A 14,123-nucleotide genomic window follows, 5' to 3' on the forward strand; every position below is an offset into this window, starting at 1 on the left:
GGAGTGGAGGAAGACGGTCACCAATGTGGACCTATGTATGAACGATGAGATAGGCTGACTTACAAACCATCAAGCTGCCTCCAGCCATCATCCTCTAGTACGTGAAGATATCAGTCTTAAAGTAATATTAAAGGTTTCGTTTTTTCTTTGAAATAACAAACATGTTATACTTACCTGCGCTGTGTAATGGTTTTGGACAGAGCAGCCTCGATCCTCCCCTTTCCGGTCCCCCTGCTTGTGCTCCTGGCCCCTCCCTCCTGCCAACTTGCTATGGGGGCACCTGAGCAGGCTCGCTCCAGAGCCACTGCTTTGTGTGTCCATTCGGACATGGAGCATGACTCGACCCAGCCCCCGCTCTCTCCTCATTGGCTCACTGACTGTGAGTGACAGCAGCAAGAGCCAATGGCTCTCTACAAAAATCTCTAACTGAATTTCTCTGCAATAGAAAAGCAGTTCTTCTCACCTTTCCTGCAGCCCAAGTCTCCTTCCTTCATGTTGTTCCAATACTGCAGCCTCTGTAAATATCTTTGACATTTGACACTTCCAGGAGTGTCGGATGTCTGTGTTCCCCACTATGTGCTGCAGCTCCGTCCCCTGCGCACCATTAGGCCCCTTCCACACTGGGGCGGGAGGTGCGTCGGCGATAAAATGGCGCTATTTTTAGCGACGCTTTACCGTCGTTTTAGCGATGTGAATGTACAATGTATATGTAAAGCGCTGCGTAAATTGATGGCGCTATATAAGTGCGCTATATAAGTACGTGAAATAAATAAACAGGCAACCCTTCAACACCTTTACAGGTTACCTGTTTAGAGTTACTGAGGAGGTCTAGCGCTAGTATTATATCTCTCACTCTAACGTTTGTGCCGATACCTGACATGTGTGTAATGAATAACGTTTACATATGCGTGCATGACTTACACATGCGTTCGCTTCTGCACGTGAGGAATGGGGGGGGGGGTGCTTTAATTTTTAATTTTTTTCTTATTTATTTGACTTTTTATTTTTTATTCTTACACTGCCCCTTTCATTTTTTTTTTAATCTCTTTTATTCCTATTACAGGGAATGTAAGCATCCCTTGCAATAGAAATAAGGATGACAGGTCCTCTTTATGGAGAGATCTGGGGTCAAAAAGATCCAAAATCTCTCCTTTACCTTTAAAAGCAAAAGATTAAAAAAAATGATCCTATGCTTTAAAAAAAAAAAATTGTTTACTTCCAGCCCAGACCAGAAGTGACATCATGACGTCGCTCCAGTCCTCCAAGGCCATAGAGGCGATCAAAGAGGATGTACTCTTTGATCTCCTGTGTGACCAGCTGGAGGTCACCGTTGGATCGTTCCTTGGGCGAAACGGCAGAGAAACAGTAAGCTCGAGGCGGCTTATGAGCCGCTCGGAAGGCTTTCATGTGAAAGTCAGCCGCCGGCTGTAAAAAAAAAACGGTACCGGGGTTATGGCTGATAGCTTCAGCCATAATCCCGGTAAACCACTTGCAAATCGCAACGCAAATATACGTATTGCGGTTGGCAAGTGGTTAAAGTATGCTGCTTATACAGGTGCTCAGAATTTTTTTTTACGCCTGTAAATATATCTCTATGTTAGCCTATGTGGCCATACACACATAGGCGTTTTGAGATTTTTTTTTACGCCTGTAAATGCATCTCTATGTTAGCCTATGTGGCCATACACACATAGGCGTTTTCAGGCAGAAAAAAAAGCACAGAGGAGAGGAGCTTTTGAGCATAATTTACATGCGTACACATGCGTACACATACACGTATGCATGTAAATGTATTCCAATGCCCAGAACAAATTAATATTTTAGCCAGTAGAATGCATTTATGCTCAACACCATTCGCACATACATGCGCACACATACACAACATTAGAGCCATTTTTGCTGCCAAGTTCTGGAAGAAAAAAATCCAACACATTTTAGGCATAAATTCCCATACCCGTGTGCATGAGGCCTTACTGTCTCTGAATGAACAGATATCTGATATCTTTATACTGTCTCGTACAATTGATCACCAAGGTAAATTAGTAACATTGTATACATTATATATTTCTCCACCCAGTTTTCCTATTCAAAGGTCACGAAATGTAAAAATAGGCAATCAGAACAAAGAAACTGGATTGGAATACATTGATATTTACTTTCCGTGTGCTTAGTTCAGAACCACCCAGAGTCACAAAGGTTATGGCCATTACCGATCAGCCTAAAACCTGATAAAATATACATGTCATCGCACTATAAAGAGATATAGCATATCGTTTCATGTATAGGTTTTATTCTATTGTATTCACCTGCTTAGATTGTGTCTCCATCTATTGGTGGTTGTTGGAATTTCAGCACAGATTTTTTCAGAAACAAAAATATATTTGCTTTAAAAGACAAGTGCGGGATCCACAAAAACAAGTGAGGATGACGGCCCTTGAATCCGCACCTTTAAAAGGAAGTCAGCAGTGGAAACACCCACATTTCAATTCCTGCAGGGTCACTTCAAGTATTGTATCATTGTGAAATTGTTTTGTTGTAACATAATGTCAGATGTGTGGCACAGAATATTACAATTATTTTGTCTTTTTTCCTAGGTTGTCCTTCCTACTCGGAAAGGCCAAGTCTATGTGTACGATTCACCCAAGACAGAGCAGCAAGACGAATATGATATTCCGAGGCATCTGGTCCCAGCGGGACCCCAGGAGATCTATGATGTCCCCACCAGGTGTTTAGTGAACAACTACAGCCCAGAGGTTGGTACTGCCATGGTAAACTTCTGTAACATTGACAATGTATGGTTTTCATCAAGCCTCTTTTTACACTATAAATCGCACAGGAACTGCACCACATTCCTGTTTAATTCACAAGCGATTCAGTGCGGTGCGATTTGAGCCCATTCATTTTGAATAGGCTCAAATCACATCAAAGTTGTGCATGCACCAATTTTGGAACCTGATTGCAACCAGATCGCACGATGCAGGAAAACGTACTGCATTTGTGACCTGCGTTTGGAATATTGTTAATACTTCTTTTCGAATGCGGTGTGGGAAATGCACATGGATCGTGGTGTGATCCTGGCCTAAAGCTTAGTTCCAGGCAATTATATTTTTTCATCCCTCCCCATGTTTCTTCAAGCCTTCTGACATAAAATTAGTTATTCTCATTGTAAATGGGAAATAATACTGCGCTAAATGAACAATATGACAAAGATAATGGATAATGAACAATAAATAATGTAACGCTAAAAAGTAAACACATAATATATATGCACATAAATAATGCGTGAATAAATCATATACAAATGAAAGGAAAATGAAAGGACCCGTGTGAGTCCACCACCAAATAGTGGCTAATTAGGGATGGAGTACACTGGCACGGTCCGGCATAGAGAGCATCAGAGATGGTACATCTTCAACCGAAAAAGGGAAGTATATCTACTCTTACCAGAACAGGTGGACTCAAATGTCAGCAACAACGAGTCATTAAGGCAAGGTAGCCAGGATCGGCAAATCGGCAAGACTCCAAAGGACCCGGGACCTCCAAACATGACTCCAAGGGGTATACAGATGACCACTGAACCAGACCTCAGATGTGGGGAACACCAGAGCTGTAATCCAGGCGTGGAGGACCAGACTGGACCGCAAAGGAGCTATCGTCAAAAAGGTTTATAGAAAGAAAAAATGCCTCCATATGGTGTAGGTCAAAAAGAGTAGGTTTTTTATTTCTAAAAACTGGAATACATCAATAAGATAAAAATGGTGATCACAGAATAAAAAAGCAATGAGAGCCAAGTCCAACGCGTTTCGTCCCAAAGGACTTCAACTGGGGCAAGGTTATTGGTTTGGTTATTTGGTTATTCTTATTGCAAGCGCTGTAATTACCTGTGATTTATCGATGTGACATCATTTGATGTGCCTCTGAATGCCTTTGCCAAGTACCAGCGAGAAGGATATATCTACTGGGCACTTAATGTCTCTACACACACACACACTCAGGTGCAGATCTAGAATTCCCAAGAGCCCCATGGATACATGCATTATGTGTAGTAAATTTTGGGGGTGGATTTTGCAGTGCTGTGGAAGATGATAGGAGTATGATAGGAGTATACCTGTCATCAGCCTGGCAATAGCAAGATAAAGGAGAGTGTGGTGAGAATGGCAAAAAGGCCAGCCGCACTCAGCAGCACAACAGACAACAACAATGTGACATCAGCACAACCTGCAGAGAAAAACACGTGGGTAGTCAGTTGATCGGTCACCCAGGATGAAGACAGCAGCGTGCTGGGGTGACCATTACAGGAAGCTCCATCTATGTAGAGGTTTTGAGCATTGGTTTGGAAAGTCTTTTCTGATTGCTTGCAAGATTTTCTTCACTAGGAATTTCCAGTTCTGGTACGTTGGAGATACTTCTACACAAATCTACTTAAACATGTTTGTCTGGCGTTAAGCTTTAATAAATAAACTTCAAAGTGGGAGCTATAGTACTGTATAATTACTGTAACACGATGCTGAGCCTATCCAGTGTGTCAAATGCCCTGCTAAAATAGACAATTAGATTGCACATGCCATTTAGAGCAGATAAGAAGTCTGTGATGCATGCTGGGAAAGTCCTGCCCAAATAGATTTTTACAACACACTGAGCAAGCTTAATGTACAAGTAACTAAACTTCTCACATACCTAAATAGTGATATAGATGATAGCTGCTTAAAGTGATATTAAAGTCCACTTTTTAAAAAAAAAAGTGCTCCCCTGCAGGTTTATGTCATAATATTAGGTGTGTGCACCCCAAAGCTGCAATATATATATATATATATATATATATATATATATATATATATATATTATCTCACAAAAGTGAGTACACCCCTCACATTTTTGTAAATATGTTATTATATCTTTTCATGTGACAACACTGAAGAAATGACACTTTGCTACAATGTAAAGTAGTGAGTGTACAGCTTGTATAACAGTGTAAATTTGCTGTCCCCTGAAAATAACTCAACACACAGCCATTAGTGTCTAAACCACTGGCAACAAAAGTGAGTACACCCCTAAGTGAAAATGTCCAAATTGGGCCCAAAGTGTCAATATCTTGTGTGGCCACCATTATTTTCCAGCACTGCCTTAACCCTCTTGAGCATGGAGTTCACCAGAGCTTCACAGGTTGCCACTGGAGTCCTCTTCCACTCCTCCATGACGACATCACGGAGCTGGTGGATGTTAGAGACCTTGCACTCCTCCACCTTCCGTTTAAGGATGCCCTACAGATGATCAATAGGGTTTAGGTCAGGAGAAATGCTTGGCCAGTGCATCACCTTTACCCTTAGCTTCTTTAGCAAGGCAGTGGTCATCTTGGAGGTGTGTTTGGGGTCGGTATGTTGGAATACTGCCCTGTGGCCCAGTCTCCGAAGGGAGGGGATCATGCTCTGCTTCAGTATGTCACAGTACATGTTGGCATTCACAGTTCCCTCGATTAACTGTAGCTCCCCAGTGCCGGCAGCACTCATGCAGACCATGACACTCTCACCACCATGCTTGACTGTAGGCAAGACAGACTTGTCTTTGTACTCCTCACCTGGTTGCTGCCACACACACACACGCTTTACACTATCTGAACCAAATAAGTTTATCATCAGACCACAGGACATGGTTTCAGCAATCCATGTCTTTAGTCTGCTTGTCTTCATCAAACTGTTTGTGGGGTTTCTTTTGCATCATCTTTAGAAGAGGCTTACTTCTGGGATGACAGCCATGCAGACCAATTTGATGCAATGTGCGGCGTATGGTCTGAGCACTGACAGGCTGACCCCCCCACCCCTTCAACCTCTGCAGCAATGCTGGCAGCACTCATACGGCTATTTCCCAAAGACAACCTCTGGATATGACGCTGAGCACGTTCACTCAGCTTCTTTGGTCGACCTTGGCAAGGTCTGTTCTGAGTGGAACCTTTCCTGTTAAACCGCTGTATGGTCTTGGCCACTGTGCTGCAGCTCAGTTTCAGGGTCTTGGCAATCTTCTTATAGCCTAGGCCATATTTATGTAGGGCAACGATTCTTTTTTTTTAGATCCTCAGTGAGCTCTTTGCCATGAGGTGCCATGAACTTCCAGTGACCAGTAGGAGAGAGTGAGAACGATAACACCAAATTTAACACACCTGCTCCCTATTCACACCTGAGACCTTGTAACACTAATGAGTCATATGACCCCGGGGAGTGAAAATGGCTAATTGGGCCCAATTTGGTTAATTTTCACTTGGGGTGTACTTACTTTTGTTGCCGGTTTAGACAATAGAGCGGAGTTCCGCCCATTTAAAAGTCAGCTACAAAAAGTGTAGCTGCTGACTTTAAATAATTAGACACTCACCTGTCCCACAGTCCAGCGATGCGGGCACACAAAGCCTCGCTCCTCTCCCCCTCCTCTCCGTGGCACTTCTAATAGTTTACTATTTTTCAATTGTGAATGAACACAGTGAGTGATTGGGAAGGATAGCAGTCTACCCGACACCTTCCCGCAATCAACAGGTAGATCATGATCAATGTGTTGCCGACCCCCAAATTAGGGTGTGCCTGGCACACCCTGCGTGCACACCTATGGTCATGATATGCTACTATGCACTGCATATACATTATGACAGACTTACCTGTCAAACAGCGCCCTTTAGCACTGGTCCTGACAATTCCATCTTTGCCATGTTTACTTATGGGTTTCGCCTCTTCGGCTGCCTAAATGGCTGGGCCGCGATGACATCACTCCCATGCATGCACAAAGGAGTCACATCACCACGGCGCAGAGCGGGTGCCATAAATGTGGTCTGAGCTACACATGCGACTCAGCTTGCATTACTGCTGACAGGCAGAGGGAGGCATTTATGACAAAAGAGGCCATTTCAATGCCACTTTAATGTAGATAACATAGAAGGAAGGGTTACAGTGTCAACAACACTCACATCACTGCACAGGGCTATGAAAATATCCCAATGGTTTAATAACAATAATTGTACCTGAAGATAATCCAATGTTATAGACAATTACAACCTTTCCACTCTTGGATTTGTAAAGATCACACATCTTGTCCTCAGAGGGACATTGCAATAACATTTTATGGAATTTTACATTTAGAAAGTCTTGTTATTGTAATGAATCTAACTGCTTTCTGGGTTTTCTCAGGTTTATGACATTCCACCAATGGCAGTAAAAGGCCCTCTCAGCCGAGAACAAACCCAAGAGATATATGACATCCCTCCCAGCGTGGAAAAAAACATGCAGGAGCAGTTACAGTCTCACTTAATGGTAAGTAGAAGCAAGATGATATCTTCGAGTCCTGGTGTCCAACCAGCAGCCCTTTGGCACTTATTGTGTGGCCCTTTGGGCCCCTGCAGATGGTAGACTTGTGTGTTTGCTACCTAGGTGCTTACTCAAGACAGTGAAGGAAAATGTTATTTAGAAAAGCTTACAGTAGTTCATTTATTTTTGTCCCACTATCATATTTCCTGTGCTGTCCATTCCTTTATATATATATATATATATATATATATATATATATATATATATATATATATATATATATATATATATATATTTTTTTTTTTTTTTCTTTCTTTTATATTGGATCTTGCTGAGAAAAATATCAAAGTTGGTACAAATACATTTTAAGGGAGCTGTAGGAACACAATTTTGGAAACATTGATTTGTAAAGGGGTTGTACTGGAAAGTGATCTCTCACAAACTACGTACTCTAGCTCCCACTCCACTGGCTGATAGACACTTACCTCAAGTAGTCTGTTACCTGCTCGACAATCATAGCATTTCAACCAAAAAAGAAGTCTCTCTCTCTATCATAAAAGCCTGCTATGAAATAATATTAATACTTTTCGCTACAAAAGCTTTTCCACCTGCTGCTCTGCCCACTGGCACATTTCACTCCATCCGGAGCTTAAATGTAGAGTTAGGATAGCAAGGAGGGAGGACACTTTTATTACAAACTGATTTCATATACTTGTTGCACCATTCCAAAACTTTAATCTTCTTCTGGTGAAGCCATTCCTTTGTTGATTTGGATGTATGCTTTGGGTCGTTGCCATACTGAAAGATGAAGTGCTGAAGGATGAAGTTCCTCTTCATGTTCAGCTTTCTAGCAGAAGCCTAAAGGTTTTGTGCCAATATTGACTGGTATTTGGAACTGTTCATAATTCCCTCTACCTTGACTAAGGCCCCAGTTCCAGCTGAAGAAAAACAGCCCCAAAGCATAATGCTGCCACCACTGTGGTTATGGTGTTCTTTTGGTGATGTGCAGCGCCAAACATATCTTTTGGAATTATGGCCAAAAGGTTCAACCTTGGTTCCATCAGACCATAACACATTTTCCCACATGCTTTAGGGAGACATCAGATGTGCTTTTGCAAAATTTAGCCGGGCTTGGATGTTTTTCTTTGTAAGAAAGGGCTTCCATCTTGCCACTCTACCCCATAGCCCAGACATACGAAGAATACGGGAGATTGTTGTCACATGTACCACACAGCCAATGCTTGCCAGATATTCCTGGAGCTCCTTTAATGTTGCTGTAGGCCTCTTGGCAGCCTCCCTGACCAGTTTTCTTTTTGTCTTTTCATCAATTTTGGAGGGACGTCCAGTTCTTGGTAATGTCACTGTTGTGCCATATTTTCTCCACTTGACGATGACTGTCTTCACTGTGTTCAATGGTATATCTAATGCCTTGGAAATTCTTTTATACCCTTCTTCTGACTGATACCTTTTAACAATGAGATCCCTCTGATGCTTTGGAAGCTCTCAGCAGACCATGGCTTTTGCTGTAGGATGCGACTGAGAAAATGTCAGGAAAGACCTACTAGAACAGCTGAACTTTATTTGGGGTTAATCAGAGGCAAGTTAAATGATGGCAGGTGTGTACTGACTCCTATTTAACATGAGTTTGAATGTGATTGCTTAATTCTGAACTTCTGAACACAGCTACATCCCCAGTTATAAGAGGGTGTGCACACTTATGCAACCACATTATTTTAGTTTTTTATTTTTACCCCCCCCCCCCCGTAAAAGATTTAAGTTTGTTTTTCAATTGAGTTGTACAGTTTATAAGTCACATTAAAGGTGGAGAAAGTTCTGAAATTATTTATCTTTGTCTCATTTTTTTTACATCACAGAAACCTGACATTTTAACAGGGCTGTGTAGACTTTTTATATCCACTGTAAGTGTGCTGCTTGTGGTGTTGACCACAGCCAATTCACAACATGGACTTATTAACAATAGACTCTTAGTTTTATATATATATTTTTTTAAATATTTTTTTGTGATCATTATTGTATGGTTCGATTACGTCCCATACCTCTAGCGCAGGGGTCTCAAATTGGTGGCCATCCAGCTGTTGCGAAACTACAAGTCCCATCATGCCTCTGCCTGTGGGAGTCATGCTTGTAACTGTCAGCCTTGCAATGCCTCATGAGTATGATGTATGAAGTGTGATAGAGCTTCTGAAATTTATGTAATAAAAACCGTGTCAAAATGTTGATAGAGTGCTAATTACAAATCCAAGTCCAAAAACAATAAAGTTGTAATGAAACATAAATGCATATGAAAAATAATAATAAAAAAAATAAAGTCTTCTTATGAAAAAAAAATTGCAATAAAAGCTTCAATGTGAATAAATGTGCTTCATAAACCAAATGACAATCCGTGGTGCAATGGACGCTCACCTCCTTAATAGACCCTTAAAGGGTCAAACACGCTTATAGCTCAAAATGATTCCCATCAGCAGATGGCTCCACATTGATCTCCAATGGCTCTCATAAAGACCCTGCAGGTGTCAAACCCACTCTGCACTCTGTACACTTCTCCTTTAAGAATGCCTCCATGAAGTTCACCAGCAACTCCAAACCGGCATGAAAATAAAAAGTACTTCCGATAGTGCAGTACCAGATGTTAAGTGGAAAGAAACCTCACCACCCCAGCTCCATAAATTACACTCACATTTATAAAAAACAGCATATAAATCCAACAAGTCTTACGTAAATGACCGCCAAGCTCCACCTCCACGCGTTAAGCCACCATCCTCGTGGCTTCATCTGGAGGACAAATTCTTCAAGGGACATGTATTTTCCCAACAGCTGGTGGGCTGCCAGTTTGAGACCCTGCTAGCGTCACTATTTTCTTTTTACCTTAGTAAATATATGCAGCCCTGTGGTGATGTCAGTAGCTGGATTTGAGGCCCACTATATCAAGAGAGGTGACCAAGACTAAAGCCGGCCTTACTGTAAATGGGTTGAAATTTGGCCGGTTCAGCAGGGCCCAGCCAAGTTTTGATTCATATATGGGCTAGCTGGTTGTACACAAGTTAGCCTATCAATCGACTTGTGTACAACCATCCTGTTGGGTTTTTCCCGAATGATCAGTGCCACCGACTATAGCCGGCAACACTAATCATTGTAGTCTGACGACGGGGAAGGCTCCCTACCGTCAGAATTTAAGAATCCAATACTACACAAGGAAAGAATCCCCCATCCACCTCAAATGTGTGGATGGGGGAATCAGATTATTTCTTTTTTTTTCATTAACTCCACTGGTCGTATGTTTGGCCAGCCTTGGACTGAATTTTTGGCACGAAGAGCACGAAGCAGCTTGCAGCTGGCAGTCCGGTGCATCTCCATTCACCGGTTCAGGTTCCGATTTCAGCCCGGATTTTTGGCTGAATTCGGACCTGAAATGGACCCAAAGACACACAGGGCTCCTGTGCAGATTGCACCGGAGCAGCCCTGGAGATGTGTGAACCATCTCCATAGAGAGACAATCTCCTGCTATACGAATTGGATGCGGAGAAACCCGTATCCAATTCACAATAGTGTGAACCCAGCCTTAAGCCTTGTACACATGGTTTGATTGTTGGAAGGAGATAGTCTGTTGACAGACTGTTGTCCTAAAATCTTACCATTAGTACAGTGGAACCTTGGATTACGAGTATAATCCGTTCCAGGAGAATGCTTATAATCCAAAGCACTCGCATATCAAAGCAAGTTTCCCCATAGAAGTCAGTGGAAACAAAGACAATTTGTTCTGCATTGACTTCTATTACATGCAATACCGCATGTGGCCAGAGGTGGGGGGGTGCCGGAGAGCCTTGGAAATACTCGGGGACAGCTCGGCCGAACTCGGAAAGGCTCGGAAACACTCGGGAACCGATTGTTTCTGAGTATTTCCGAGTCATTCCGAGTATTTCCGAATGGCTCAGAACCATTCCGAGTGTCGCCCCCGCACCTTTGGCCAAATGCAGTATTGCACACTCCATTAGCTTGAATTCTGCTCATTTTGCGAGACAACACTCGCAATCCGAGTCAGAATTTAAAAAAAAAAGTTGCTCGTCTTTCAAAACGCTTGTCTTTCAAAACGCTCGTTAACCGCGTTACTCATAAACCAAGGTTCCACTGTATACTCCTTTTGACAATTGTCCAATTTTCCGCCAACAAATCTTAGATGACAGGCTAGTAAATTTTCCACAGACAGCGGTTTGACGTCAGATTTTCATATGGTCAGCACACAAATCCGTCACACAAAAGTCGAAAGTACAAACACGCATGCTCAGAACCAATGCCCACCAAACATGAAATTAGCAGAAGGGGCCCAAAGGGTGGCGCTCAAGAGCTGAAATTCCTCGTAGTACGTCACTACGTTTGTGTTTGTGGCACGACAAGATCCTGGCACACGCCCTTTTGACAAAAATCAGACGCTTGGTTGGCCAACAATTGTACCGTGTGCACGAGGCTTTAGAGCTTCAATCCTCAGGACAAACGTCATTAGTACTACTATAAGACAGCAATTCTACACCAACTACAAAATACACCACTGCTGTCTTGTCAGATAAATTGGTCTTTTGGTTAAAGGCAAAGCCATAATGAAATAAATGTCATACCCTATAAAAATTAACGTTTTGTGGAAGTCGTCTATAAAATAAATGTTTACTGAGTACCAGCAGAAAAATACATTTCGTGTCGATTTACCAACGTCTTATACTGCAGAATTGTCATTACTGTGCGCTATCTGCTTAGAGGGGGATAAAAAGAACAATCTATAAAATATTGATTCATGAGAAATAGAGATTGCATGTTCATTTCATGTGGAAAGTTAATAAATTTAAATTAATTCAGTATCTATCTACTTGTGTGAACTGAATTTTTGATGCAGGATCTATGAGATAATAATGAACATAACTCATATGGCTTTGTGAATTGATGCTGTTATGTTATATACATTATATGGATTTATAAAATTTCCCAGTCCCTCCATTAAGCTTATAACAAACTTCTTATGGATGATGTATTGACATTTTTATGTTAAAAACTGGAGCTATTTTCCATTAGTCATCAGTCAGAGTCAAACCATCCCTGCAAATTTGTCTCCGACCGGTGGCTGTGGGTAATTACCTTCAATTGTTACTAATAACTAGTGATGAGCTAAGGTTTGTCCTGAACCCATGGGAAGCTGTGGCATGATAGCAGGCCGCCGGCCCAATCTGCCGCGGACAGCGAATTCCCCATCCTGCAGTTGCACGCAAAAATGGGGCAGGAGTGGTGGGGCCACATGACCAGATTTGGTCAATGACAAAGGGGCAGGGGTGGTGGGGACACATGACCAGATTTGGTCAATGACAAAGGGGCAGGGGTGGTGGGGCCACATGACCAGATTTGGTCAATGACAAAGGGGCAGGGGTGGTGGGGACACATGACCGGATTTGGTCAATGACAAACGGGCAGGGGTGGTGGGGCCACATGACTGGATTTGGTCAATGACAAAGGGGCAGGGGTGGTGGGGACACATGACCGGATTTGGTCAATGACAAAGGGGCAGGGGTGGTGGGGACACATGACCGGATTTGGTCAATGACAAAGGGGCAGGGGTGGTGGGGACACATGACTGGATTTGGTCAATGACAAAGGGGCAGGGGTGGTGGGGACACATGACCGGATTTGGTCAATGACATTATCCAAATATGACCATAATAGGTCAATGATGCCACCAGCATCCCCAATCCTTTGTTACTCATGATGTGGGGCAGGGAATTCCCCAGCCGTAGCTCGATGGGCAGCGGCTTGCTGTCATGTGACAGTTTCTCGCGGGTTTGGGCTCAACTAGGTTCAGCCCAAATCTTAGCTCATCACCACAAATAACATTCATACAACAGGCCCTTTTTTGTAATATTACTGTTCAAACTTTATTCTGAACTTTTCAAATAATAATTTATAACACCTTTGTTGGACGAACATCAGAAGCTTTCCGTGCAAGCTGAACAAAATTTCCCTGTATTTTTTCTGATCGATTAATTCCTGTATCAGTATATTTTCTCATTGAGGTATTTCAGAAAACCGTACTGCATTTTGACCAATGGATTGAACTGACAATACAGAAAATGACCCAATAGGAAAAATATGTGGACATTTCATTCAGCTTTCACGAATGCTTCTGACATTCGTCCAACGAATGTTTTATAAATACACTCTAATGCCCCGTACACACGGTCGGATTTTCCAACGGAAAATGTGTGATAGGACCTTGTTGTCGGAAATTCCGACCGTGTGTAGGCTCCATCACACATTTTCCATTGGATTTTCCGACACACAAAGTTTGAGAGTAGGCTATAAAATTTTCCGATAACAAAATCCGTTGTCGGAAATTCCGATCGTGTGTACACAAATCCGACAGACAAAGTGCCACGCATGCTCAGAATAAATAAAGAGATGAAAGCTATTGGCCACTGCCCCGTTTATAGTCCCGACGTACATGTTTTACATCACCGCGTTTAGAACGATCGGATTTTCCGACAACTTTGTGTGACCGTGTGTATGCAAGACAAGTTTGAGCCAACATCCGTCGGAAAAAATCCTAGGATTTTGTTGTCGGAATGTTTGAACAAAGTCCGACCGTGTGTACAGGGCATTAAAGTGGAACTTTAGTCAGAAAATGAAGTCCTGATAGATCACTTCAGGATGGCCCCTTTGGCAGGTATAGCTATGTAAAACAATAAAAATAAGAGCCTATACTGTTAAAATCCAGTAATACATTGTCTCACCCTGCTCTGCACATGCTCAGTTGCTCTCTATTTTTAGGCACTGCCAAATTTGTAG

The 14,123-nt window shown here is 42.4% G+C and overlaps 1 protein-coding gene across 2 annotated transcripts in view; it reads left to right on the forward strand.

Annotated features, from left to right (window-relative positions):
* BCAR1 (BCAR1 scaffold protein, Cas family member) overlaps window positions 1–14,123 on the forward strand; it is a 206,495-nt gene that overhangs the window by 165,407 nt on the left and 26,965 nt on the right. For both annotated transcript variants that reach the window (XM_073605436.1, XM_073605435.1), the window contains exons 3-4: window positions 2,595–2,753; window positions 7,167–7,289. In XM_073605436.1, the coding sequence (XP_073461537.1) occupies window positions 2,595–2,753; window positions 7,167–7,289 (282 nt within the window). The remainder of the gene's footprint in view (window positions 1–2,594; window positions 2,754–7,166; window positions 7,290–14,123) is intronic.

Source organism: Aquarana catesbeiana, linkage group LG11, assembly GCF_042186555.1.
Source record: "Aquarana catesbeiana isolate 2022-GZ linkage group LG11, ASM4218655v1, whole genome shotgun sequence".
Lineage (NCBI taxonomy): Eukaryota > Metazoa > Chordata > Amphibia > Anura > Ranidae > Aquarana > Aquarana catesbeiana.